Here is a 26,768-nt window from a genome sequence, read left to right on the forward strand (position 1 = left end):
TTGAGTGTCCACAGATGTGGCAAGCACTGTTCACAACCCTCTCCTGGTTTCAGCTGATTAAGTGCTCTCAACAGTCCTGAGAGGGAGGAAAGCCCGGTGTTCTAGAGGAGGAAGCTAAGACAGATGGTCACAGGCAAAGGGGCAAGCTGGCTGCACTGAGAAGCATCAGGCCTCTGCGGCCACTGCCTACACCCAACTTGGGTGCTCTGAGGCCTGGGTTCTGGTGCCTGCCCTCCCACCCTTGGCTGATTTTGACTGCCTGAGCCCTAAGTGGCCTCTTCTGCAAAGTGAAGGCCTCACACAGAGAAGTGTCAGGAAGGTGTTAATTCACATCCTTAGTCGCCTTTAGAAGCTGTGCGACCTAGAGCAAGACATTTAAGCTGTGTCTCAGGTTTCCTCATTTGTAAAAAATGTGGGTAATCCTAGTACCTGCCTTTGTTTTTGTTGTTCAGTGGCTCAGTCATGTCCAACTCTGTTACCCCATGGACTGCAGCATGCCAGGCTGCCCTGTTCTTCACCATCTCCTGGAGCCTGCTCAAACTCATGTCCATTGAGTTGGTGATATCATCCATCTCGTCCTCTGTCGTCCCCTTCTCCTCCTGCGTTCAATCTTTCCCAGCATCAGGGTCTTTTCTAATGAGACAGCTCTTCACATCAGGTGGCCAAAGGACTGGAGCTTCAGCATCAGTCCTCCCAATGAATATTCAGGGTTGATTTCCTTTAGGATTGACTGGTTTGATCCCCTTGCAGTCCAAGGGACTCTCAAGGGTTCTCCAACACCACAGTTCAAAAGCATCAATTCTGTGGTGCTCAGCCTCTACCTGCCTTAGAGGGTCATTATGAACAAGAGGTGAATTAGTATTTGTAAAGCCCTGAGACCAGACTGTGCCAGGCAGACAGGAAGTGTCATGTGGGAGTCAGCTGTCATTAGAGTTCTTGGTAATTGCTGTTTGAGCTCCACCCCTCGGTCACCCTGGTCCTTGCCCTTTCTCAGTCTCCAGTCTAGAGGGACACAGAACTGAGTGAAGATCACAGCAACCCGGAGTTTGCTGTGCTATACTGGGAATGCCGGGGGTGTTGGGAGTCCAGAAGAGGCATCTGACCCGGAGTAGGTGTTGTGGAGAGGGGCAGTTCAACAGTAGAGAAGGCAGGAGGGAGAGAGAGGAGGGCCCCAGGCAAGCAGGGGTTCCCAGAATGCCAGAGCTCCCCGACACCTGTGTGAATGTCCATGGAGTGGGGCCTGAGTCTGGACTTTTAAAACAGCCCTTTACCAGGTGACTCTGAGGCCCCAGCTTGGCCCCATCCGATCTGGTTATAAAGGAGTTAAATGGGTAAACTGAGACATGGGGCAGGGTTAGGAGAGGCACAGGGCAGGTCTGGGGTAGCAAGGACTGCTTGTGCCTCCCCTCCCCCGAGAGCCTGGGCCCAGCCTGTGATCACCACGGTTGCCCCGGGGCAGCAGGGCCAAGCCTGCTCAGAGCAGGAAGCAGACTCAGGGGAGCTGAGGTAAGGGCATGCACACAGGGTCTTCTTGACCTCGGGTGACCCCTGTACCTGTCCTGGAGGTGGGGGAGCAGGAGGGCACCTGAGTCAGCACCGGAAGGGAAAGCTGGTCCGTCCTGCAGCCTCCCAGCCTCAGGTCAGCCTCGGGCCAGGGACGGGTTGGGACTTCTAGGCATTTCCTGGGTGGGGTGGCCTCTCCCTACACCCTCCTCCTCCTCCTCGGCCATCCCAGGGCCCTGCCCAGCTCTGAGGTGGGACCTAGATCTGGCTTCAGATCCCAAGACATCCTCTTGCTAGCTGGGTACCCTCTGGTAAGCCATCTTACCTGGCCATCAGTTTCCCCATCTGTAAAACGCAGTAAGGACTCAGTGAGATGATTTAAGCAGGAGTGGAACTCAAGGCTGGGCAGAATCTGTCCCTGGTGAGCCGGCTCTGAACTGGCCACCTCTCCAGTCTTCACAGGTACCAGGCGGGCTTCTTCCTCAGAAGACCTGCACTTGCTGTTTCCTTGCCTGAGATACTTTGCCAAATCCCTCCCCTCCTTTTAGTCTTTCCCGGTGGCTCAGATGGTAAAGAATCCGCCTACAGATTCAGGGTTCTAGTCCTGAGTTCGGAAGATCCCCAGAAGGGAATGGCAACTCACTCCAGTGTTCTTGCCTGGAGAATTCCACAGACAGAGAAACCCAGCAGACTACAGTCCATGGGGCTGCAAACAGCTGGACACAGCTGAGCAACTTTCACTTTACTTTTCTCCTCCTTTTAGTCCTGACTTGATGACACTTGTTCAAGGAACCCATTCCCCACCTCATGCCACCAGGGCCTCTAGATTTCTGACGCCTCCCCAGCCTGCTCCTCTCTGCCTGCCTCTTCTTACCCAGTGTCTATATATATTATTTGTCTCCCAGTTTAAGAATGAGCTCCCTGAGGGCTTGGTTTTGAATGCTTTTGTTCACAGCTGTGTCCCCAGTGCCTAGAACAGTGCCTGGCACACAGCAGATACTCAACACATTTATAAAATACATGAATTCATTAATCTTAAAAAGTCAGAAAGCAAGTGTGACAAACTGTTAACACACGTGGGTGGTAATGTGGCTTAAGTATTTTTCAGTGTGGTTTAAATGTTGCATTAAAAATATAAAATGCAAATAACCCACACTGGGAGTCAAAGGTCATAGGACTTGGTGGTTGATGGATGTGGGGAGAGTAGGGGTGTCCCAGAGCCAGGCTGACGTGCATCCAGGGTGTCCTCAGAGGCAGGCACCGCATTAGATTCTGCATTTGTGCTTTATCTGCTTGGATCTTTGCGGTGACACTGGAGGTAGTCACAGGGACAACCCTCTTTATAGACAGGAAATGGAAGCTAAGGTCCAAGGCCACCTGCTGAGACGGCAGGGATAAGGGGTGGTAGGAAAGCCCCCCAGGGAGGCCGAACAGGGGCAGCCCAGGATGGGAGGACGGTCTGGAGAGCCTGGCTGCGGGAGGCGGGACTGCCTTCCAGGAGCTGGCCCAGATCCCGGCTAAGGCCACGACCCTCCTCTGCTGCCCAAACCACACAAGCAGCTTCTTCCTGGCGGCTCCCCCAGGGGCCTGGCAAGCCCCAGGATTCCAGGAGTGGAATCTGGGCTGGGGGTGGGGCGGGCGGGCAGGGCCGGAGGTAGAAGATGATGAGGGTTCTAGCGGGGTTGGGGGGCTGACTGAGAGTACTGGGAGCCCAAGCTGGGGTAGCCCTCATCCTTTATGGTGGGTTTCAGCCCGGATAGGGGAGGAGCAGCAGCTCTGGGTCCATCAGCCCACAGAGGGTGAGCAGTGTGCGGGGCCCCAGAGAAGGAAGGCCTGGCAGGGGAGGTGGGGGCAGACCCAGCCTGTCCTCCTTTTACAGGGGAGTGACCCCCCAAGGTCATGTAGGGGACCACACCAAGGGTCTTCGGACCTCCAGCCCAGGGCTCCCTCTCCAGCCCTGACACTGGTCCTGAGCCAGGTCTGCATTGTGCTTTTGTCGACTCAGCTGGCTCATAGGAAGGACCTGGGGGATTGGGTGTACCTGTCCTCTCCCTGTAGGGGTGTCAGGTTTGAGGTTCCAGGGGACTGTCACAGACCTGTTGGAAGGTGGAGTTCTGTACTTTGTCTCTCTCTGTGGCTCCAAGTTCTAATCCTGCTCTGCCACTTCATCTTTCTGGGCCTCAGTTTACTCATCTGCAAGATGGGGGCGAATGTTAATTCCTACCATTTATTACCACTGAACACTTATCTGTGCCAGGCTCCATAGTCACTCCTTTCATCCTATGCCTGTTTTACATAGGAAGGAACCAAGATCAGAGAGCTTAAGTAATCCACCCAGAGCTTTTACATGGCAATGTCAGGATTTGAGCCTGGGCCCCAGGTAAGATATATCAGAGTTTGAGATGAGAATTAAATCAGGCAGATCATAAAGGGCCTCACTCACAATGAGTCCAGGGAGGGTGGAAATTAGGGAGTTAGGTTCTGGGTCCCAGCCTGGAGTGGCAGCACTGGGTCACAGAGAACTCTCTGGAGGTCCATGGAGCCGGGGTAACCCTGACCCACAAGCCCTTGGGCCACCCTGCATACCCACCCCTGGGGCCTTGGCTGAGCCAGGCAGCAGCAGCAGGGAGCCCTCGTTGTTCCCCTGGGGCCTCAGCTCCCCTTCTACACTGAAGGAGGGCTGCCCCCCCACCCCCACCCACTCGAGACACCAACACTGGGGCTCTGCTGCCACTCTGTGGGCACCAGTGGAAGTGCGCCAGGGAGCACCCAGTTGGAGGGCCCTAGCCTCTGAGATCTCTTAATCCGCGCCTGTTACTTACTACTCAGCCCTGCAGCCCGCGGGACTCTAGATCTGCCCAAGTGCTCCACTGCTCAAAACCCTCCATGTGAAGCCGCTCCCAACAGCCAATTATTACCTTTTACGAATTTTTGTGAGTCAGTTGTCAGACACAGCTGTTACTTAAAAGTTAAAAACAAAGGTAAAGTTCAGAACTAAGCACTTCCTTTCTTAATTAATTTTTCTCGTCTGCTGCCCTTCCTTCACTAACGGCATCTGTGTGATGGGAACACCGTAGTAACGCTCACAGCCACCCCGTTGACAGCTGAAGTCTACCCGAAGGGAGTACTGGTGGCTGAGCTGGTAAAGACTACCCCTGCCATGCAGGAGACCCCGGTTCCTTTCCTGGGTTGGGAAGATCTCCTGGAGAAGGGATAGGCTACCCACCCCAGTATTCTGGCCTGGAGGATTCCGTGGACTGTATAGTCCATGGGGTTGCAAGGAGTAGGACATGGCTGAGCGACTTTCACGCCACGGAAACAAGCCACCACTACAGCCAGGCTGGTTTTCATTTTCTAGACCAGTGCCACCCAATAGAAACACAATGCAAGCCACATATGTAATTTTAAATTCCCTAGTAGCCAGACTTAAAACAGTAACAGGTTAAAATTAAATAGCATATTTTTATTTAATCCAGGTAGGTCCAAAATACTATCATTTCAATGTAATCAGTAGAAAGTAACTAATAATATTTTCTTACATCCTTTTTTCGCACCAACTCTTCAGATTCTGGTGTATATTTGACATTTCAAGTTCCTCTCAGTTCAAACCAGCCACATTTCAGCCAGGTTGTCCAGTGGCTGCCAAGCAGCTGCCATGTTAGACAGCACAGGTTTAAACTTAAGACTCAATGAAGAAGGTATTGATGATGCAGATTAAATTGGAAAGTAGTGGTGACTGAAACATTTCAACCCAAGTAAGTTTGTTCAATGATGAGAGGTCATAGGTCATGTATCAAATTTAGTGACACATTTATTGGGAAGAGAGGTGTAGCAGGCTGAACAATGGCCCCCATAGGTTATTAGACCTTAATCCCCAGAATGTAAATTGTTTTACATTTCTTTTAACCTTGCAGATGTGATTATAGCTCTTTACATGGGGAGATTATTTTTGGTTATTCAGATGGGCTCTAATGAGGGAGAGGCAGAGGAAGTGTGGGACACAGAAGAGGTGGCCATGTGGCCACAGAGGCAGAGACTGGAGTTGTGTGCCCACAAGTTAAGCAATGTCGACAGCCATGAGGCACTGTTGAAGACAACTGAATCTGAATGGGCAGATTCTAGCCCAGGGGTAGTGATTTTGGGTTTCTGATCTCCAAACTGTGAGGAAATCGAAGTCTGTTGTTTTAAGCTACCAGGTTTGTGGCTGTTTGTTGCTGCAGCCACAGGAAAGCAATGCAGGCAGATGGAGTACAACTCCATTCACCATACTGTGGCTGAGTTACCACGGGTGAGCTCCAGATATAAGAATTCTACAACAAATACAAGCATCCTGTGAGCAACAACTGACTAAACAGAGCTTACAAGTGCTGTGTGCTCCATTATTGGTAATGTAGGTGCTGCTCACCTATCAGCACAACCTACAGAAACCTCACGTGTGTGACACACACCAGATGGTCTCATACCCTCAGCAGGCAGACACGCAGATGTTTTCTGAATGAATGGATGTGACGTCAGGCCTCAGTTTCCCTCACCACAGAACAGGATTGTGGAAATGGGATGGGCTGCCCAGATGGGAGGGGCTGGAGTCAGATGTTAGAGCACCTACTGTATGCAGGGTAGCGCAGGGGCAGAGACGGGACTTGGCCCATGGCCCAGACACTGACAGTCTGATTCAGGGAATTGGATATAGGGCCCCCCACCTGCCTGGGGACAGTCTCAGAGATGGCATGCCACGGAACCACTGTACAGGGACAGAAACCAGAGCCAGAGACATAGCAGGACCTCCAAGGGCTGGACACCCCGTCCTCCGGCCTCATCCCTCAGTCCTGCAAGGCAAAGGGCCTCAGTACTCAGGGACTGGGAAGGACCCAGGTCTGGCTTTGTCACAGTGGCAGTGGGGAGTCTCTCGCAGTCCGGAGTCTCTCGCAGTCCTCCACAGAAGTGCCCATCCTGTGACCCCCGAGTCAGGGAGCTGCCCCTCCCATGTGCTCTGGATGACCGTCCTCTCAGCTCCAGAGCTCGGCCAGGGCCCATGTGCCCAGCCCAGTAGCTACCCCTGCAGGCTCAACTGGCCACAGACCACAGGGAAGCTCTGCTTACCTCATCTCCACTTCACATCCTGTCACCAACCAGCAGGCCTGAGCCCTGGCCCCTCACTTGCTTGCTCCCTATAGACTCTCCTCTCCCTGTTACACGAGGAACTGTGTGGCTTGCCAGGTATTCACAGCAAGAATTCGGCCAAGCAGAGTGACTCTGCTTGGTCCAGGATCTGAAGGGACTAGAAGCCCCTGGGCCCCAGCAACTGCACCCTCAGCTCTACACACTCACCCCGAAAGCAGGGGCTCAAAGGGCTGTGCTCACCACAGGGCCACAGTGAGGGCTTGGCCAGCACACAGCAGGACTTTGACAGTTTGTTCAATGAACAAAACTTCTAGTGCATTTGCTACAAAGGCGAGGCTCTCCCTGCCTTTGCTCATGCTATTCCTCCTCCACTGGCCTGCAGCCTCTCTGATCACTCCAAAAGACAGGCATCTGCAACTCAGCAGAGCAGGATCCTGGCTCCTGTTGGTCCATGGTGCCCACAACAGGCATCTGGACACATGGGTTACAAAGTCCATCCTCACTGCAGTTTGAGAAAGACAGTGGGCGAGCCAGTCCTCAGCCCTGGGTTAGCAATTGCTCACCTCCTCTGGAGCCCTGGTGGGCAATGGACTCTGCCCTCCCACCCTCTTCAGGGTTTCAGGGCAAAACAAAGGGATTAAGGAAGAAAGGCAAATCCTCTCTTACAACAGCATCAGACAACTGTTTCAAAATATATTAGATTTGGTTTTTATTGTAGAGCACACATATCAGGGCAAAGTGCTGCACACACAACTACAAATCATTTTTGGGAAAAAAGCTGTAAAAAAAATACAACTGCAACTGCTTTAGTTACGAAGTCCCAACTTGAGGAATCCACGCTGGCAAAGGAGTTCTGGCCCCAAAAGGGGCTTCTTGATGGTGGCTGCCCAGCTCTCTGCAGCCTCCTCTTGGACCAGCCCCTGCACGGGGCAGCCTGGGGACTGGGAGGGGCTCTGCTCTCAGTGGGCCTGGGTCTTAGGCCTGCTGGCGAGGAGACATTCCTAAGGAACCGCGATCAGCAAAACCTTGCAGCCCTCAAGGATGAGTGGGTGGAAACTGCCAAAAACTTCACTTTTTTCCCCTTTTGTTATTTTTTAAAAGCCCCTTTCCCAGGTCTGATGCCCGAGGTGGAGGAGGTTCCCACCCCATCTGTAGGCCCAACCTCTGGCCCTGGACGCATGCTGCAGGAGGGCCCTTCCTAGGGGGATGACACAGGGAGAAGGCCCATGCTGGTCGATGGACAAGAAAAGGAAAGGAAAAAGCCAGGAGGCCAAAGGAAAAAAATGAAAACTCAGAACAAAAGAAAACAAAACCCTACCACACACCACCACAATTTTCCATACCCCAAACGCTAGACCTGGAAGGACACCAGTCCCTCCAGCTAGAAACAACTCCTAAAACTGCCCAACATGGCAAGTCTAAAACTATTCCGTACAATCGCACGCATATGCTTGAAAGGAGCGACCAGCAAAGAGGCAGGCTCCCAGCAAGAGGTCAGGACCACTGCAGCCGGTTCCTTGGCAGCCGGGGACCCGTGGGCAGAGCAGGCCAGAGGGCATGCAAGAAGCCCGAGGTCTCAGCCAGTAACAGCTCTACGGCAGCAGGGGCTGACACCATCCAGGCTTCTGCTTGTCATCTCCCCAACAGCGGCAGGAGGGGTATCCACTTGAGCTGCTGGGCCTGGAGAGCAGGTGAGCGGTAGGAAGGCAGCAGGCCCCCTGCAAAGCCAGCAGGACCTCACCCCAGTGCAGACATAGGTGGGAGGAGAGGGAGGAGACAGAACTTCATTTACAACACTGAGAAGATTTACATTTAAAGCAAAACAAGAATTTTCTTAACCAAAACATTTCGCTGTTTTTAAATAACCCAGCCTGACACAGCCCTCCACGCCTCTACTGGCCCCTCCAGTGTGCGCTTCTGTGCCTACAGATGCCAACAGCCTTTCCATCCAGGAGGAAACCCAGAACAAGAGAACCAGGTCCTGGCCAATCCCGTTCTTCAGCCTTAACAGGCAACAAACCAAGGGGAAAAAAACAGAATCAAAAAAAAAAGGGGGGGGGAACCCTCAAAACAGAACAAAAGGAGGGGCAGCTAGTGAGGATCACGCGAGTCCGGAGGCGCTGCCTTAGTGCCGCCGCATCTTCACCTTGCGGGCGGGGCTGCCCGCCGCCTCCGAGCAGTCCTCCCCGGGCTCGTAGGACTTGCGCCGGTAGTTCTCGGAGCTGAAGCGGCCCGCCCGCCGGTGTGCGGGCAACAGCACAGACCGCCGGTTCTCCTCCTTGTCCATCTCCAGAATGCGAGGCCTGTGGGGAGGCATCAGGGAGGCATTACCCAGCCACCCCCGCTGGCTGGTTCCCTGTGGGGCGGCACTGGCAGAAGCACTGCCCCGTGCCCTGGCCCCACGAGATGCCAGTGCCCCAAACCCAGTTTCTGAGATACGCCCCAGTCACCCGTGGGTCTGCTGGGCTCTGACTCTGTACCCCAGGACACTGCCAAGGTTGTCGGACACAAGGTGGCCTTCCCATCGCAGCCTTGAGACCCTGCCTGGTCCTGCTGCCTCCCTGGCTTCTCAGTCCTCCTCAACGCCCACTCTCCCTCTCTGCTCACCAGCCCCACTACCCGAGGAACTACCAAGCTCTTCCTGGCTTGGGGTTTCAGCCTACATGGCACCTTCTGACCGTACTGCCCTTCCTACATACCATCCCATCCTCCAGTCTTGGTGTAAACAGCTTCCTCAGAACCCTACCGGGAGGAAACCCTGCTCCGCAAACTTCCAAGTCCCTCACTTCCCCTCCAACTCCCACAGAACCCACAGGAGCACCTTAGCGTGTCCTGAACAAGGGGAGGCCTGCAGCATCCCCACAGGAAGGTAGTCAGGGCTTAGCTGGGAACACCACCAACTGCAGCAAAGCAGACAGAAGGCTCTGAAAAAGTGGGCGATGGCAGGCTCCAAACCACCTACCCCAGACCACCCACCCATCTAACTCTGCAGTCAGGTAGTGGCACCGCTCTGCTGGCCTGCACTGAGGGACCACAGCTGAGTACCTGTGGGCAGCATCGGGGTCTGCCTTGCGGTGGGACCGCTTGGGTTTCAGAGCAGGGTCCCTGTTGTTTCCCGACAGACGATCTGAGGCATAGCTGGGTGGCAGCACGGAGCTGCTCAGGGACTTGGTTTCCAATCGGGGTGCATCTAATCTCGTCCTGCAAAGGAAACGCATGTGGGGTCACCCGCGGGGCTCTGGGGAGGACATGGCCCCATCAGACCAACTCTGGCCAGGCTAGGTGAGGCCAGCACTCTCTGTTCTATGCTCCCGTCTCCTCGTGGGTCAACTAGGGACTGGTCCAGCTGACTTGCAAAGACCCTGCTGCCCCAGGGAAAAGGACCCCAGGGCTCTCTCAGCCAGATGGGGCGGCCCCACCTCACCCCTCTCAAGCCTAGAGACCCTCCAGGGACGTGTGCTGCACCTGCCAGAGGACTGGGGTCCCACACTCCCAGACATGCCCACCCCTGCCTGGAGACCCAACAGGCAGGTCCCCAGGTCCAGCGTGTGGAAGGGCTGGAAGTGAACAGAGGCAGAGCCCAAGGAGGCCTAGGCCCAGCTCCACATTCACACATGGCTCTGGTCCCACCACAGCTACCTGGTAGCCTTTGCTGGTTCCTGAACACCGACCAACCAAAGGCCAGAGGGCTTCTGAAGGCAAAGCCCCCACCGAGCACTGGAACACAGTGCCTAGTCAAGGACGCAGGAAGAAAGGATGGAGAAGGTGAGTGGGGGGCAGCCCAGGGCAGCGATCCAAGTCCTTTATGATGTCAGGCCGGGGGAAGCTGGTGTGGGAAGCCTCCGAGAAGCCCGAGGTCTTTTGCGTGATCAGAGACAGCCAGCAAGTCAGGTGGCGAGAGAAGCTGGGGGCGCAGCTGGCAGGAGGCCCTGAAGGCACCTTTGCCATGGGCTGCTGGGCACAAAGGACAACTGGGTCCTGAAGAAGGTGCTGTGGCCAGGCAGGGCTCAAAGGACAGCCTCCCGAGAACACTGGGGGAAGAGAGCAGAGGGAAACATGAGAGCTGCCTTGGGTTCTTGGGAACAACTGCATCCAGTCCTCACAACAGAAAGAAAACTGGGTCAGTGAGGAGGGAGGTCATGTGTCCCAGAAGTCTTGAGAGAGAGCACTAGTCTAGGTGTGACTCCAGGCCTGGCAAGCAGGAGCCACAGGGCTCCAAACCTGGGCTGGGGTAACTCTCTAGAGGTCAGCAGGGGATGCCTCTGCAGCAGGGAACCAGTATTCTGATGTCATCAGACCCAAACTGGTGGACAGGCAGGCAGGGCCAGTGTCCCTGTCCCTTTGCTTTGGTCTCTTATATGGAGAAGCCAGAAGAACCTGGCTGCACCGACTAGGTGCCCACCAGTCTCAGCCTCCCCTCTGGGGACCCCGGGTGACAGGATCTGGTAACAAGAGGAAGATGCAGCCCTGAGGCTTCCCTCAGAGTCAAGCTAGTCACATCCCTCCCCTTCTGAGCAAAGGCTTCTCTCAGTTCTCAGGGTCCAGAGACCCAAGACAAGCTTCCTCCTTCAAGGCCAGGGGCACGGGGAAGAAGTGGCGCTGGGAGCACACCCCCGGGCAGGAAAGCCCGTGTGGGCAGAACTGAGGGCCCAGGACCGCCAGGTAGTTTTGTCAGGTGAGCGCGGATGGCCAGGGGAGAGTCTGGCCCACACCTCTGGGGCTAGAAGGCACACCCCACCACGCAGGCAGGGCTGGCAGTCACTGAGCCTGTGGGCCCCACCCTTCCTGAGCTGCTGGGACTACCACGGCCGGCCTGAACAGTGGGGGGCCCTCACTGTGGGCCCACGACCACTGGGGCTGTGGGGAGACAGGTGGGACCAGCTGAGAGTGGACACCAATCAGGGCCACGGGCCAGGTCTCTCTCTAGCTGCCTGAAAGAAGGAGAAGAGCAAAGGGCAGCTTCCCACACCCGCACTCCACCACTGTCACATCAGCCCACAGGGAGGGGGTGATCAGAGGTGGCTCTACCAGGAGCCAGTCTCCCGACCCACTCTGGGGATCTATGAGATTGGGGCCCTGAAGGCTCCTGACACTCCCTAGAGGTTATGACAAGTACATCTCACAACCGATGGAGGAGCTCTACTTCCAACACCCACCAAGCTGCAGGAAGCCAGGCTAGAGCCAGACCCCCAGCCCAGAGCCCACCAGCAGTGTACCTTCAGAACCCACCCCTCTTAAAGGGCACAGGCCAGGATTCAGTGCACAGAGCCACAAGCTTGGAAGCAGAAAGTCCAGTTCTAGCAGTGAGGCCTGGGCCTCCTCCAGTGGTAGCAGAAACAAAGACCCTCCTTATAGATCTGAGTCAACGTCCAGGGGTCACAGCAGGACACCCCAGGTATGTCAGGAGAGTTCCCAAGACAAAGCATAGATTGGGTGTAGGTACGGGGGAAGCCAGAACCAACGGAACATGGCCAAACATTAATGGAACATGCTAACATGTGACCTGAGGGGAAGTGAGAGGGCTGATTGTCCCAGGCACTGCCCTCAGATTGGGGAAGAACGCAAAATCAGAGACCCAGTCAATGGACTCAGTCCACAGCGGCTATCCCGGGTGGCCCTGAGGCCCAGGTGGGCCCTCCTCACTGGGGCAGAGCTGAGAGCAGTTCCTGGAGACGGACCACGGCTTCTTAGAGATAGGGAAACAGTCTGTTCTTCAGGCCCCGCTGCCAACCACCTGCAACTTCTGGCCCCAACCCGACCTGTGCCACAAAGCCTGGCCTTTCCAAGGGGGCAAGGAGACTGGGGTACCAAGGCAGGTGCGTCTGAGTGTTCCTCATCTTTGAGTGCCCTGGCCGCTCTAAGCATCAGACTTAGTCCACGCCCTGTCCCTCCCCCAGCAGTCCTCAGATAGGTGCTGCAGCAGCCTGCTGTGGTCAGGGGGCCACAAGGATACCTGAGCAGTTCCCCAAAAAGAGAAGCAGCCCAAGCACATATGTTGTCCTGGGCTTCCAGCAGACTGGCCCCCAGACCCAGGCCTATAGAACATCCAGGCCCTGAGGGCAGCTTCCTCCAGTCGTGCAGCCTGGCTACCACCACGCCACACCACACGAGCCTAAGCAGAGCCCCAGGAGGCAAGGCTCCACAGAGCCCAGCCACACCACAGGGCCCAGATGACGGGCGCACAGTGATCCCCCAGTTGAAGCTCTGGTAAGGGCTTCCTGCCCCCCTCCCTCAAGACACAGGCCTCCCTGCACCTGAGCACAGCATCCTTGCCATGACCCCAACCCGTCAGTTGGGAAACCTGCACTGGGCAGACTAGGGAACAGCAACATGCAAGGAGGCTGGGGGCACTGAGGGGCTGACCAACCTGCAGCTGGTCACCCCACATCCTGGAGGGTAGTCCCCTTGCCACTTAAAATACCCTCAGCCCCCAGTTCTCTACTAGTACAGCAGAGGCAAGAAAGCCCTTCTGTATAAGGCTCCAGGCTCTCAACTCACAGCACCCACCCCAGGGTGGGGCTCAGGGTGCTCCACTGTGCAAACCATCGCCGACCACAAGAGCCAGCACCAGGAAACCAGGGTCCAAGGCCGCACTCAGCCATTTACTGGTTGTGACCCCAACACACTGTTACACTGAGCTGCAGCCTGAGGAACGCACTCAGGGAGGCTCTCCTAAGGTCACTCCCAGCCTCCAGGCAAGAAACTACACCACCACGTCCTAAGTGAAGATTCAGCATCACCCACCTGCAACGGAGCCGTGTTTTGCTGAATCAGAAAGCACCTGGTCACGGCCTGCCCATCTCCCCCATGAGGCCTTAAGAAAGACTACCCTAGTGCTGACCAGCCTGAAGTGGTGACAGAGCCCCCTGGCCCACTCTCAGCAGCCTGTGTGATCTTTATCCAAACCCAAGAGAAGGCAGGGCTGGCTCCCCTACCTACCTACAGGGAACAGGGCGGGGATCAGTGCCCATAGCCCACCCGAAGGGGCCTTACTGAAGGACACTCACCAAGGCCACATCTGTGACCCCTGGCAGCACCTAAGCCAGCATGCTCCCCTCTCCATCAGGTCGCCAGCTTGTCCTTTTCCACTTGGTGCTGCTCCTCACTGGCCAGAGCTGTCCTCTGGACCACCTCAGTGCCAGGGCCCAGATGAACAGGGCTCTCCCAGGCTCCTTTGCTTTCCGAGTGTCAAAATGGCTGACCTTTGAGTCTTGAAGGACAGCTAGATTAACCAACTTTCAGTGTGTAGACGTGGGTCATTTGGGTGGGGAGTGGGGTGGCTGTGGATCAGAAGGTGAATGTGTTCAAAGGGAGAGTAATCCCAACAGAGGCCACTGCTTCAAGAGCCTGGGACATCAGCTCACAGGCCATCCTTGGAGCTGCGGGTCCTTTAATGGCAGCAAGGGAGCAAACAGCTAAGACACTAAAAGAGGACCTGACTCTCACTCAGCAGGTGACAGCACGGCCCTGCCTCTTCTCTGCTCCCCAAGTTGGCTGCTTACAGTTGGGCACTGCACGCCTCAGCAGCCCTGCACATCCACCCACCCCTTTCTGCCCCTTTTCCAAGGTCTGTGCCTCTGTCCTCCAACCCAGTCCCTGGCTGGCTCCTGGGCCCACTCAGGTCAGAAGGTCAAAGAGCCCCAGTCATCCACAACGGCCACTCTCCAAGGTCAGAACACTGGCAAGGGCTCAGCTGGCCAGAGTGCAGACTCCTAGCCCACCAAGCCCGAGCACACAGCTCAGGCAGCCAGGTACAGGAGCCACCGCGCAAGGAAGGATGACTTGGCCTCTAGCCACTTTGCCCCGCACCTCCAGTGAAGAGCTCCCTGGACAGGCTATCATGATGGGCTGGGAGGGACAATGGGAAGCATCGTGTTGGTTCCACTCCCCTCCATGCCCGGTTCCCAGACCAATCCTATCTCCGGAACTCTTGGAGGTCCCAGGCACATCTGACAAGAAATCACTGGGGAGGGAGGCCAGAAAGGAGCGACACTCAGCTGCCTCATTTTCAGGTCATGGATTCTGGAATATACTCGGAACCACAGGAAACCCAAGCATAAGACAGATGAAAAACCTTCTTCCGATGGATTCTGGGAATATCCTTAGGCCAGAGGAGAGAGGCTGCCAGGCTGACTGCTGTCTGGTGCTCCCCTTGGTGCCCAGGGCTCTGCCTGCACCGCAGGACCGTCCACAGCTCCATTCTACAGATGATAGACTCAATGTTCTGATTTGGCAAAGAGGCAGAGCCATGTCAAAAAGACATCACCATCACAATACTCTGGAGTTCTAGACCCAAAGGGCCAAGATGGTGAAGTTATAAACTGAAGTTAGAAAGAAAGATGGTAGGCCAGAAAGTGAGGATGTACAGTGGCCAAAGGGGAAACAAGCTGAGCATAGAATAGATACCACGAGTCCATGCTGCCATCAGCAAACAAGAGAACGAAGAAGTAAACAAGGGGGACAGAACAATCTCCTGCAGAAGATCCCAAGTGGGCTTCAGGGAGGTGGCACTCACCCCCAACTCCTCACGTGTGGGCCACCTATAGCGACATCCTCACTGAGAGGACACTGTGGACAGGGGGCAGCAGTGAATGTAGAGGTAGAAACCCAACATCACCTTAGCCAGGCGCCTGAGGTCAGTGTGGACAATGGAAGGCCCTGTGCCCGGGATGTGATGTGACGAGAAGGGCACCGCCCCTCTGCGGCCTCCTTGCCAAACCCACAACCAGTGTGACCATGAGGCAACACCGCATACTCCCCAACTGAGGGCCTTCTGCCATATACCTGGCTGGTCAGTGTTACCACGAATAAGGTCAGTGTTATTACGAGTTAGGCAAGTCTGAAAAGGTATCACAGCAGGCGTGACACAGAAGTGACATGATCACCATATGTCCTTCTGGGACACAAGAGGACGTGAGGAGGAACCGGGACGTGTGAATGAAGGACGGACTTGAGTTAATCATCCAGGTCATTACTGGCTTCCCGACTGTGATGAACGTGCCACACTGACGTGAGACGTCACCAGGAGGGGACAGAGTGCGCTCTGCTGTCTGCATGCCTCTGTAATCTAAATCTGTTCTAAAAAAATAAGGTTAATTAAAAAAAAATTAGGCAAGTTATAGGACATTCTGTTCCAGCTTGGGTCTAGGCACTGGCCCCGCCCTGCTCACTGATTTCCACACAACCTGAGCAATCAGCCAGCCTCTCAAGATGCCAGCCTCCATCCAGGGAGAATTGTCTTGACCCAATGTCTGCACAGCTCAGTCCAAGCACCACTTGAGCACACACACACACAAGTGCTGGAGATGCCAGGACTGGCCATGTTGATCATTGCTTCCCTGACCCCCGGCCAAAGAGGAGGGACAGCCACAAGGCACGCGCCTGCTGAACACACGGCCAGCCACTTACCTTCGTCCCCTCTCCTCACTCCCTTCTCCTCACAGAAGTGAAAACTCAGGCAACTTTATAGCAAGCTGCTGAGGCACACCTAAAAATATTCAGTGAGACGCACACCCAACAGATCGGAACCAAGGAGGAAGGGAAAGGAAGAGGTGGGAGAGGCAGGGTCTGGAGGAATACTCCCCAAACCCTGTCTTAAGACCCAGGCCACAAACCCTGGGAGTGTGTGCTTTTGCTCAGCTCTCACACTGAGAGCACTGACAGAGGGAGCCAGACACCAGGGCACTCACTTCCTGAGGATGATGACCGCTCTGCGCTCCTTGATGTCCTGAGGCCGGATGCAGTGGGTGATTTCATCAGCAGCGTATCCACTGAAAAGAAATAGCATGTGAGCATGGATGGACAACCAAAGATCCCAGGGGTGAGGGAGCAGAAATAGGGGCCTGGTCTTATGGCCACACTCTGCCCTCTTACTTAAGAGGTCCAAGGATCTACACGGAAGGAAATAATGTGTTAAGATTCATGATATTTCTGCCCAGAAATCATTAAGGGAAAACCTGGGATGAGGTAAAGGTTGGTCGTGAAGCAGAAGCCCAGAAGGAAATCTCCTTGCACAAGCAAGAAGCTCTTTCAAAGGGCCCCCAAGAGGGCACACCTTGAGTGGCTTTGGAGGCAGGCAGAGTGACTCAGGCCAGACCATAGGGAGAAGAACCGCATCCCCTCCCCCCACCCCACTCCTGGGCTGGCAGAGGAGACCAAAGCAGACGCTGACAGCACTGAGTCACCAGAGAGAACTACGGCAAAAAGAGAATTTGTCTACTTGGGAAAAAAAGCTTTCCACAGCCTTCTTTTTAGGGGACCCAAAATCTTGATGACAGCTGTATTTGGAATGTTTTAAGAATTCCCATCACATTCAAGTATCTATTTATTTTCATCAAGCTACATGATTTTTAAAACTGCTCAGACCAGTGAGTGTGGGTAGATGACTGTCCTCCTCACAGCTAATGTCTCTCCAACTTGGAACTCTGGAAGCAAACTCAGCTCCCTGAGCACATGCCCTCACTGGGGGCCTGGCAGCCAAAAGGCACCCCCACCCAGAGTTACCCAACTAAGCACAGGGAGTGCCATAGTCAGAAAGACTCTCAGCCACAGGCCTCCTCCTCCTGCTCAGGGTCCCCTGGCCTGCCCCCCGACCATCCTGTGTTCAGCAGCCAGTCAGCTCCTTCTCAGCTGTCAGATACAGGGCAGGCCTCTGAAGGACTTCTCAAAATGGCCAGGCTGCCCCAACTTGGGCAAGAACTGGATGCAAGAGCAAATGAAGTCCAAGAAAGAACCACGCCTGATACGAAGATCCAATTTGAAGCCATGTTGAAGGTGGAAGAAAGGACCCTTATGTTAGGAATTTTCCCCTCTGAGCTGTTCCTCAACCAGTTTTTCAATTTTCTCTGTAAATAACAGTCCCACGAGAAATTACAGACAAATATCCACAGTCAAATTAATCTGAAAACACTGATGAGTTTAAAAAAGCATCGGTACGTTAAAGGATCTGAGAATTACTACCGCAAAAGAATCTGCTGACTTCATTTAACTGAGCACTGACCAAAGAACGTTCTCTCAAATAACACCTATTAATATCTGGAGGCCCAGAGAGAAATGCCATACAGGATGGCGTAGCTGAAGGGACCTGGGAAGAACCTGAGCTCTGTCACCTCAGCCGAGTTGCACGTTGGGTTGAACCCTCAGTGCCTCCATGCGCAGGGACAGTAGTAGCTTCTCAGGTACTGGTGTGGTTGTGTTCTATGACTTATGACTCCTTAGTGGTGACTTATGGTAAGATTTTAAAAAGAGGTCAGTGCCTCCTCTTGTCCAGCAGAATTATGTCCTAGGTCTTACTGGTTGGCACCCTGGAGAGGAGTAGTGGGAGGCCCACTTGCAGGACGACTGTGAGAATTCAGTTTGACAATGTGGGGTGCCTGGCACCCCACGCTTACCAAGCAGCTGACACCAGCCAGAGGCCCTGGACCACCTAGATCCAGGCTCTGCCTGCAGCAGAGGCCTCCTGGGCCCCCTCCCAGAGCTGGGAGTTCTAGACCTCGTCCTGTGCTTTCTTGTCACTCCACTTTGGGGAAGCACAGGTACGGGCTGTGAGACAGTCCCATGTAAATCCAGGACTTTCCAAAAAGTAATCCAAGGCACATCTCTATGGCCAAGATCTGCAGTACTGGCTGCAGGCAACCTTCCTTGTGCTAACAGGAAGGACCTAACTTGTGCTAACAGGTTAGTGGTACTAACCCATCTGACTTGGCTACAGGAGCTGCCAAGGGCCCTGACTTCCCATCTTCAACAAGGAATTGCATCCCATAACACAGAAGCTGCAAATCCAGATGCTGATCAAATTTTACCTGGCCCCACCTCCCAAAGGCTTCAGAAAGAAGAGCAAGCCAGGCCAGGTTCCTGCCACCCAGCCCAACCTCAGAACGAGGACAGAGGCAGTACTGCACGGACTCCACCTCAACAGCTCACTAGCATTGGTTTTCCTGAACTTCTAGCAGCTGTGACACAACCTACTGACCCCTCCTCAGTATCAGGCTCCACTGGAAGTGGGAGGCTCAAAGTCCTGATCAATGGAAGCTCTTTAGTCTGAATTTCAGCAGAAATGGTTCAGCAGAGACCAAAGGAGGTTATTTACTGCCAAGGAACCTACTGGCTACAAGAGAAACTGAAAGTCTCATTCCACCAACCTGAAATCTAATATGCCCTGGGTCCAGTCCTACCCTTGGCGTGAAGAAAAGTGCTGGCGCCTCCCGCCCTTTTGTTTTCACAGGGAAGGGAGAAGAGGAAGCACCTTGGGATGGTATGTGCCTGGACAGGGCCCCTCACGGCCCTCTCTACACAGCAGTAACCAGTGCACCACCAGCACACAGAGCCAGAGCCTGGCTGCCACCCACCACGCTGCACCTCAGAGTGATTCTTCAAGAGTCTCTTCTCCCTTGGGAAGCTCTGCCCAACCCTCTAGGCTGGGTTTCCCCAAACTGCTCACCAAGTCTCTTGACTACTACTGTTCGGGCTTGTGGCAATTGTCTTCCCTACAAGACAAAGCTCTGCAAAGGCCTTCCACATCTCTACATGCTAAATGACATCTGTGTTGAGCTCAATGTTTCTGCTGCTTTGAAGACTCAGAGATTGCGCTAAGTTAGTCCTTCCTCAGAGGATTAGGTGCAGGTCAAAGGAGGAGTCTGGAAGACTCTTTATAAGGGACTGTGCAGGACTGCACGCCTCTCCTCAAGGGGACAGTCTTGCACACAGATTTATTAAGGCACAGTTCCAAGGTGGCTGTCATTGCCCATCTACTACAGTTTTGCTCAGGGCAGACAGAACCAGAGATGGAGGTACTGCCTGATGACAGCCTCCCTCCAACAGGGGCTAGCTGCTTTGGCAGCCCTCATGAACCTGCCTCACCTGTGAGAGGCCTACAAAGACCTCCCTGAGGCTTAGGGAGTGGGGAGGGGAGGGGCAGCAGGCCAGCCTCCTGGGCACAGGAGCAGAACTGTGAACTCAGGCTCAAGTTATGACCACACCTGAACCCCCTAGAAGACACATAGCCAGTACGATGAAGCAGTCCTGGGGCTTTCTGAACCCAGAATGAAGGCAGTCAACCCGCTCCAAGTCCCAATTCTATACACATCAAGGTATAAATAGAACACAGCTGAGCACAGAAGCAGCTCATCTCCAGAGGCTCCACCAAAACCTCAAGCTTCAGTACTGTGAAAGAGAGTCAATCTTTCATAACAGCTCTAGGATGTCAATAGCCCTACAATGCGGAGGCAAACTAAGGGCCAGAGAGATTAAGTAATCTGCCCAAAGGCAAACAGCTAAAGTGGTGGCACTGAAACTCTAATCAAACTCTTGGTTTCAGTGTCACCACTACGCTGGTTTTTGCTTTTTGGGTGGGAGCATGGTGGGGAGGGAGAGGAAGAAAAGCCCATCTGTGTTTCCCAGTGACAAGGTCCAGTCTGTCTGGGGGGGGGGGGGGGGGGGCCTCACTGACCTCAGCAAAGAGTACAGGTGTTCCCACCACTCTCAGAGAAGTGCGCAAAGGTGAACCCCTGCCTCTGAGTAGCTAGCATCAGCTACACACCAACTGCCCAGCTGAAAACGGCTCTCTAGAGCTTCTGCTGCGCTTCATGACTGAGACTGTCACCAGCCCACCTGCTTCCTTCCCTTTGCTGCCCTCTGCCTCTAGTCAGGCCTGGGAGAACCAAGGCCAGCCAACAGCCCTGGCCCAGAACTCCTCCTGAGAATAAACAGCCCTGACTTCCTCCTGAGGTCCTTCCCCATCTCATGGAATCAGAAGACTCCACACAAGAGATGTGGCCCAGACCTATCTGCCCTACATTCCCGACTATTTTAAGCCAGAAAGCTAAATTTTGCTTTCAACCAGCTTAACAAAATCAGTCCTCTGCCCAGAACTGACAGGGTGCCCACTCCACCCAACATCAACTGTTATCTGGAGGTCACAGGCTGGGCTCACCGCAGCATGTCTTGTGGCCGGGCAACCCTGCCACCTCAGACAGGCCTGGGTCTTCGGGCATGTGGCCACCACAACCACAATCCAAGAGGCAGTGATTAAAAATAGCGCAAGCAAGCAATTAGCCTTGTAATTATTCCAGTTAATCCAACTGAAATCTGTTTTAATCTGCCATTTACTATACAGAGAACAGGAGAAGGAATATGGGATTAACTGATATAGAAACAGAAGAGATAAAAGATATTTCCTTAGAAAACCACGTTAAGAGAGGACTTATTGAGGCCCAACATGGAAAGGTTACAAAAGCACTTCCAGAAGGGTCTGTGAAGCGTTGCTCTAAATGCCCACGTTTGGACACTGCTGAATCAATGTTTGCCACACACTGAAATCCATGCCGACAACTGTTAAATACAAAACTGTACTCCTGCCACTCTGCCTTGGACGGGTACACCCCCCCACTGCCATGAACAACACAAGTCTGAGTCAGATGAGAGTGACTAGAACTCTCCCCATCTGTAGAGAACCACTGTCTTCACCAGCCCCTTCCTATGGGCAGCTCACAGCTCTGGGCTGGGATACACACTGGGAAGTGAATGCAAGCTCCTCTCCCACCAACCTGGGGGAAGAGCCCAAGCAGGACTTGAAGAGGCACCACCAACAGGCAGGTGTTCACCCACCTGCACAGCAAGCAAGCTGAGAAAGCTAAGCGAGTAGGTGCTGGAGGGCTTAAATTAGTGGGGGTGTCCAGAGCCCAAGAGTAGTGGCTTTTCACTGGGGAACATTTTACCCGCAGGAGGCATACGGCAACATCTAGAAATGTTCTTCGCTGTCACAGAAGGTGCTTCCAGCCCTAGTGGACAGAAGGCAGGGATCCTGCTAGACATTCCACACCACACAGGACAGCCCCCAGCAACAAGTAATGAACCAGCCCAGATGCCAACAGCACTGCTGCCGAGAAGCTTGGACCTAGAGCTTCATCGAGGCAGCCGCACCAGAGCCCCCGTCCTCAGGTTCAGGTTGGCTCTGAGGACTATAATGAGCGCCATCTGCCCCTAGTCAGCCTCGAGCCATAGCTCCTCACCTACAGCTACTTCCCAAGCACTCACTCCATTCATACTTTCTCTGCTTGGCTTACTCCCAGTCATCTCCAAGTCACCCTTCAAGCTGCCGCTTACTCCCTCCTGAAAGCTTTCACCCTCCAGAGTGGATAGTTACCTTCCTGGGATGTCACTAACTGTCTGTGGCCACCCCCGGGCCAAGAGCTCCATGAGGGGAAGAACCCTGTTAAAGGCTCTCCCACAAGAAGCAGGGGAACACTTGTCATCCTGTGTATGAAAGCACCCAGGTAAGGGCCCACCCAGTGCTGGGCCCTCTAGGAGACACTAAATCACGAGATTTAGTTCTAACAGGCCTTGGAAGTTGACATCAACCCCACTTGCAGGCGTAAAAGCCAGCTCGGAGAACACCCACAAGATGCCAAAGCAAATGAGAGGACAGCTGGGTTCAAAGCTCTGGGGCAGCACTTTTCAGGACTGGGCTGAGCCTCCCATGCTGACTCCTCAGCCAAGTCAGAACCCAGGAGGAAGGGACTGGGAAAACCTCAGGACTGTATACTCTTCTAAGGAAAAGATGAAGAAAATTTTCCTGGTGATGCAATCCTGCTGCTGATCATTAACAGACCTGCACTTTAAAAACTTGAAACTTCTCTTCAGTACAGGGAGTGCGTGTGTGGGAGGAAAGGGGACTCTCAAAGTCACAAACTGCCTCTTGTGCCCCTACCCTTTACACATCAGATCACTGTGAGACCTTGAGCTGACAACCCAGAGATTCCGTGATTATGTGAGACACTAGTATCCCATGAAGATACCAAATGGCCCTTGAGTGAAACCCTTTTAGGACAGAGAGCCCTTCAGTGAAGTCAGGCACCAAACTGACACAGCAGGCCACCTGAGAGAGTCTGCCCTGGAAATCCCATCCTACAGGGCTCCACTAAGACTTCAATCTGGAAGCACCACACAGACCTGAGAAGCTCGGGGTCCAGGTGACAAGTGGGCACCCGAGAGGTAAGCGGCTGGCCCTCTGTCTTTTGATGCACAATGAAGCCGAAGCGCTGCTTCTGCTGCTAACTTTCCCAAGTTTCCCTTGGGGAGACCTTGGTATCACTCAGCTCTGCTGACATTCCTAGAATGGAAAGCAGCCTCTGCTGCTCCCCTCAATGAATACAGAAGACTTGCCTCATGATGTTAAGAGAACTCCAGCGACCCTGTTTCTACCCATAACCGTGGCCTATGGCACTGACTGAGCTTCAGAGATAAAGTGGCTCACAACAAAACCACAGTGTGTCCTGATCCTGTACTAGAATCTGGTGGTCAACCAAGCTGCTCTAAATAGCTGCAATCTAGATCTCCTAAGAGGTTTTGGGGATTACTTAAGTTCATCGCTAGATGTGCTTCTTTCAGTATGGGAAAGAGGCAGCTTTCAAATACATTTTCTGCTTCATAGAAACAGCAAAGGTGTTCCAGCAGGCCATCTCCTCCTGGGGACCAGGGAACTGAGGTAATTCTCAGCAGGATCCCGGAATGCAAACAGGCCAAGAGCCCAAGTTGTGCTGACACAACTACACAGCCCAACACCACGTAAAAAGACAAGCTTTACTGTGTTTCATCTGGTCCTGATTACAGGCACCACATCTTACAAAGCAGCAGTGGGCTCTCCTGCAGCCAAGGGGGGCTGCGTTTTAAGTCTGTTCTCCTGGCCCAACCACTGATGTGTTCAGCTCCAGGGCAGCCACTCCCCCTCCTGGGAATGGAGAGCGCCATCAGTTAAATCCTCTTGGGGCCTTCCTCTGTTAAGGAATCCACGAACACGTTCTCTGACAGACCAGAAACGGCAGACTTGGGGTGACTGTTGGGCAGTAATTCCAACAAATTTTCTTAAAAACACACACACTTGGAGCTGGAGACCTCAAATGGAAAAGTGACTTGTTCAAATGAGGAACGTTATGAGACTCTTAAAATTAGCCTTCTGGAAAAATGCCTTTAGACTAGTTCTAGGCTCAAGTCATCGATCTCAACAAAGGTGCCCTGGAATAGTTTTCTAGCTCCGCCGCTCTTACTGCCCGCGTTTCATACGCAGACCCCATTTCTCCATCCCCACCCCCGCCCAGCACACAAAAGCCCGGGTCAGAGCTTGAAAGCGGAGGCTCCCGTGGCCGCCCCCTCCTCCCAGGCGGTTACCTGAGCACAGTCACGCTCCCCCTGCGCACCGGCAGGGAAAGCACGGGCTCCGACACCCGGATAGGCTTGAACTGGAACTTGCAGCCAAAGCAGAGCGCAGAGTCGCTGAAGAAGGACACGGACACGATGGGGCGCTCGAAGATGTGGATGGGGTCCACGTGGGACACGATGCAACCGCCGGGCTGGTAGTCGTTGATGACGGCGCTGTTGACGAAGCCCTCGGGGATGACGCGGTGCTCTACCAGCTTCTGGATGACCAGCTGGTGCACCCACTCGGGGATCTCGTCCACGTCGCCGGGCGGGTAGAGGCGCTCCTGGCCGGGCCCGCGCTTCTGCAGCTGCGCGCCGTACGTGTAGCCCTCGCCGAAGAAGTACTTGTTGCGCAGCGGGGCCCGGTCCACCGTGTGCTCGTTGTACAGGCCCTTCTCGGCGCGGGACACCACCTCATCGATGCGGGCCTCGATCTTGGCGCACTCGTCCTGGCTGAACAGGCGCATCTGACGGATGCCGCTCTTCACCTTGCGTGCCTCCTCCTCCTTCTGCAGCTGCTGCTCCTCGAAGTCGCTGCGCTCGGGGTCCGAGTCCTCCGGGTACTTGCGCTTGGCTCCGGACGCCGCGTAGGGCTCGGCCGCGGCGGCGGCGGCGGCAGCAGCAGCCACGGCGGCGGCAGCGGCCGCCGCGGCCTCCCGACTGCCCGCCTTGTAGTTGTCCCGGGACGTCATGGACTTGAGCTTCTCCCGCAGGTCCGTGTAGCCGCTGGCGGCCGCCATGGCCCGCGCCGCTGCTCTAGGGACCTCCGCTGCGGGCGGGGCGGCCGGGCATGGCTCTGGGGGACGCGCCCGGGCCCCTGGCCGCAGGGGCCCTCAGCGCCAAGCCCGCGAGCGAGGCCGCGCGGCCCGGCTGGGGCGTCGAGGGGCGGCCTCAGGGGCTGCGGGTCATGCGGCGGCGGGGGCGACGGGACTCCCTCCTCCTCCGCGTCCGGGGGGGCAGGAGCGCCGGCAGGGCCTCATGCCGCGCAAGGCGGCCACGGAGGCTCGGCCCGACTCCCGGCCGGACCCTCAGACGCCCGGCCCGGCCCGCACTTTAAAGCGCTCCTCACGACGTCACGGCCGCCCGCCCGACGTCCGCCAGCGCCGCTCCTCAGCGGACTGCTCCGAGCGCACGCGCAGTACAGCCGGCCACCGCGGCTCCGCGCGCACAGAGCATGCGCGTGCGTGAGGCCGGGTCAGCGGAGAGGTAGGCGCACGCGCAGACGAAAGCCGCTCGCCGCCCCTCCCCCACCCACTGAAGGGGTCCGCGAACGCCCCAAACAGCAGCCTGCCTCCTCGCCACGCCACCCACGCGGCCGAAGGGCTCCCTCCACAGGAATGCGCTCACGCCACCAACGCTGTCGCCACGCTGCGTCACGGCATCGTCCGAACGACCAAAATCGCCTCAGCCCCCAGCGCGCAATCACCGGGGAACCGCCACAAGCAAGGCTGCCCGGGCACCGCCCCTTTGGCGCTTCTGAGTCTGTCATTGGGCCACCCGCCACGGGCCGGGCGGGACCAGACGGCAGCTTCCGGAAGCCGGTTGGCGCGCGTGCCTGTCCATCCGACGGTCGCCTTGGCTACTGCGTCCGTCCCCCTAATTAGCCGCGAGCGGGATACAAGGACCCCTGAAGGATGACCGGGTGGCTAAAAGAGTGCCTGAGTGGAGACTTGACCGAAGTGAATCCCTTTGCGCGCAAGGGAACACTCGGATTGCTGGGTCGAGAGCCCCGGCCGAGCCCCCTGTCCGACGGCGGCCGCCGCAGATGCCACCCCCCGCCCTCCGCCGCCCCGCGTGGACGTTGCCCGAGTCACGTCCAGGCGGCGGCGCGTGCGCGGCCCTCCTGGGCAGGGTGCCCCGGGGATGGCGGGGACCCGGGAGTCGCCGCTCTACCGGGCGCCTAGCCTTTTGTTCAGACCCTCCGGGCCCCGCCTGACCCGCAGGCCTGCTCGCGTGGTCACGCTCTTGGTCCCAGTCCCTCCCACCCGCGCCTTCATTGTGGTTTTTGGAGGCTCGGTTCACCCCTCTAGCAACATCCGCAGATTTTCTCTGGAATGAAATGCATCTTGGGTTTCGTAGTCTCTCCTTTCTGACCGTTGTGCGCCCGCCCCATTGTCCCTGCGCCCTCTCCACCCACCGTCTTCGCTTGTCAGGGCCTGAGCTCCGGACCCTGCGACCCGGCAGTCGTGTTTTTGGACTTTTACCTCCGGCTTAGGACCCCGACAAGCTCTGGAGGCGGGAATGACATCAGTGCCCACACGTGCGGTGGGTACGCGGCTGAGATGCAGTCCCATATCCTGTCCATTAAGCAGAGAGGACCACTCACCTCCATTTGGGGCCTGTTTCCACGTCCTAAACTGAGGGCCTAACGGTCTCTGCTGTGAAGTGGGGCCTGTAGTGGGGTAACTTGGCAAGGCCAGGACAGCAGGGCCAGTGGGATGGGAAGGCCTGGACACCTGGGACTCTGGCCCTAACCCCCTTGCGAGCAGCAGCAGGTGTAAGGGAGATGGGACAGGCACGGAGCCTGTAGGGAATGGCTTCTGGCCCTATTCTGACTCAAGCTGGTGGGCATCGCTTGTAGTAGTGGCAGGAAGGCAGATGCATGTGGTGTGAAGGTGGCCAGTGGGCAAGGCCAGAGCCAGGGAGCTAGGCTCAGGCTTCAGTCGTGTCTGAGCCATTCTAGGTGAAGGCTTGGGTAGGGCCCCTTTACCTGCATACTGGCAGTGTGGCTGCAAGGGCTCAGGCCCTTCAGAAGCCCAGCACCCACCTCTCAACCACCCTCCAAGAGGGGGCATTGGACTCTGCTCACACACCTGGTGGCAGGGAGTTCACTACCTCAGTTGTCAGAAAGTCCTGCCAGAGCCCCCCAGTGCTTCACTCTGGGCAAATGTGGGAGTCACCTCCTCTTCCAGGGCTCCCAGATATCCCTTCTGGGTGGCTTTCCCATCCTC

General features: G+C 55.5%; 1 protein-coding gene across 1 annotated transcript; it reads right to left on the reverse strand.

Annotated features, from left to right (window-relative positions):
* Positions 1-7,308: 7,308 nt before the first annotated feature.
* On the reverse strand, positions 7,309-25,601 carry ALKBH5 (alkB homolog 5, RNA demethylase). The gene is made up of 4 exons (XM_069543027.1): positions 23,788-25,601; positions 16,314-16,394; positions 9,670-9,825; positions 7,309-8,927 (listed from the first exon to the last, which is right to left on the reverse strand). Exons 1-4 carry the CDS (start codon positions 24,555-24,557, stop codon positions 8,750-8,752), a joined length of 1,185 nt encoding a protein of 394 aa, XP_069399128.1. The 5' UTR covers positions 24,558-25,601; the 3' UTR covers positions 7,309-8,749.
* Between the last annotated feature and the right edge of the window lie 1,167 nt (positions 25,602-26,768).

The sequence above is a fragment of the Ovis canadensis genome, chromosome 11 (genome assembly GCF_042477335.2).
Source record: "Ovis canadensis isolate MfBH-ARS-UI-01 breed Bighorn chromosome 11, ARS-UI_OviCan_v2, whole genome shotgun sequence".
NCBI classification, from domain to species: Eukaryota; Metazoa; Chordata; class Mammalia; order Artiodactyla; family Bovidae; genus Ovis; species Ovis canadensis.

What these genes read in the sequence shown, in the direction of transcription:
- ALKBH5 (XM_069543027.1), bottom strand. Translation starts at nt 24,557, where the DNA reads ATGGCGGCCGCCAGCGGCTACACGGACCTGCGGGAGAAGCTCAAGTCC. An exon ending in GCGGTCATCATCCTCAGGAA is followed by an intron (nt 9,826 to 16,313) that starts GTGAGTGCCCTG and finishes TTTCCTTTGCAG; the next exon opens with GACGAGATTAGATGCACCCC. An exon ending in GACCCCGATGCTGCCCACAG is followed by an intron (nt 8,928 to 9,669) that starts GTACTCAGCTGT and finishes GCCTCCCCACAG; the next exon opens with GCCTCGCATTCTGGAGATGG.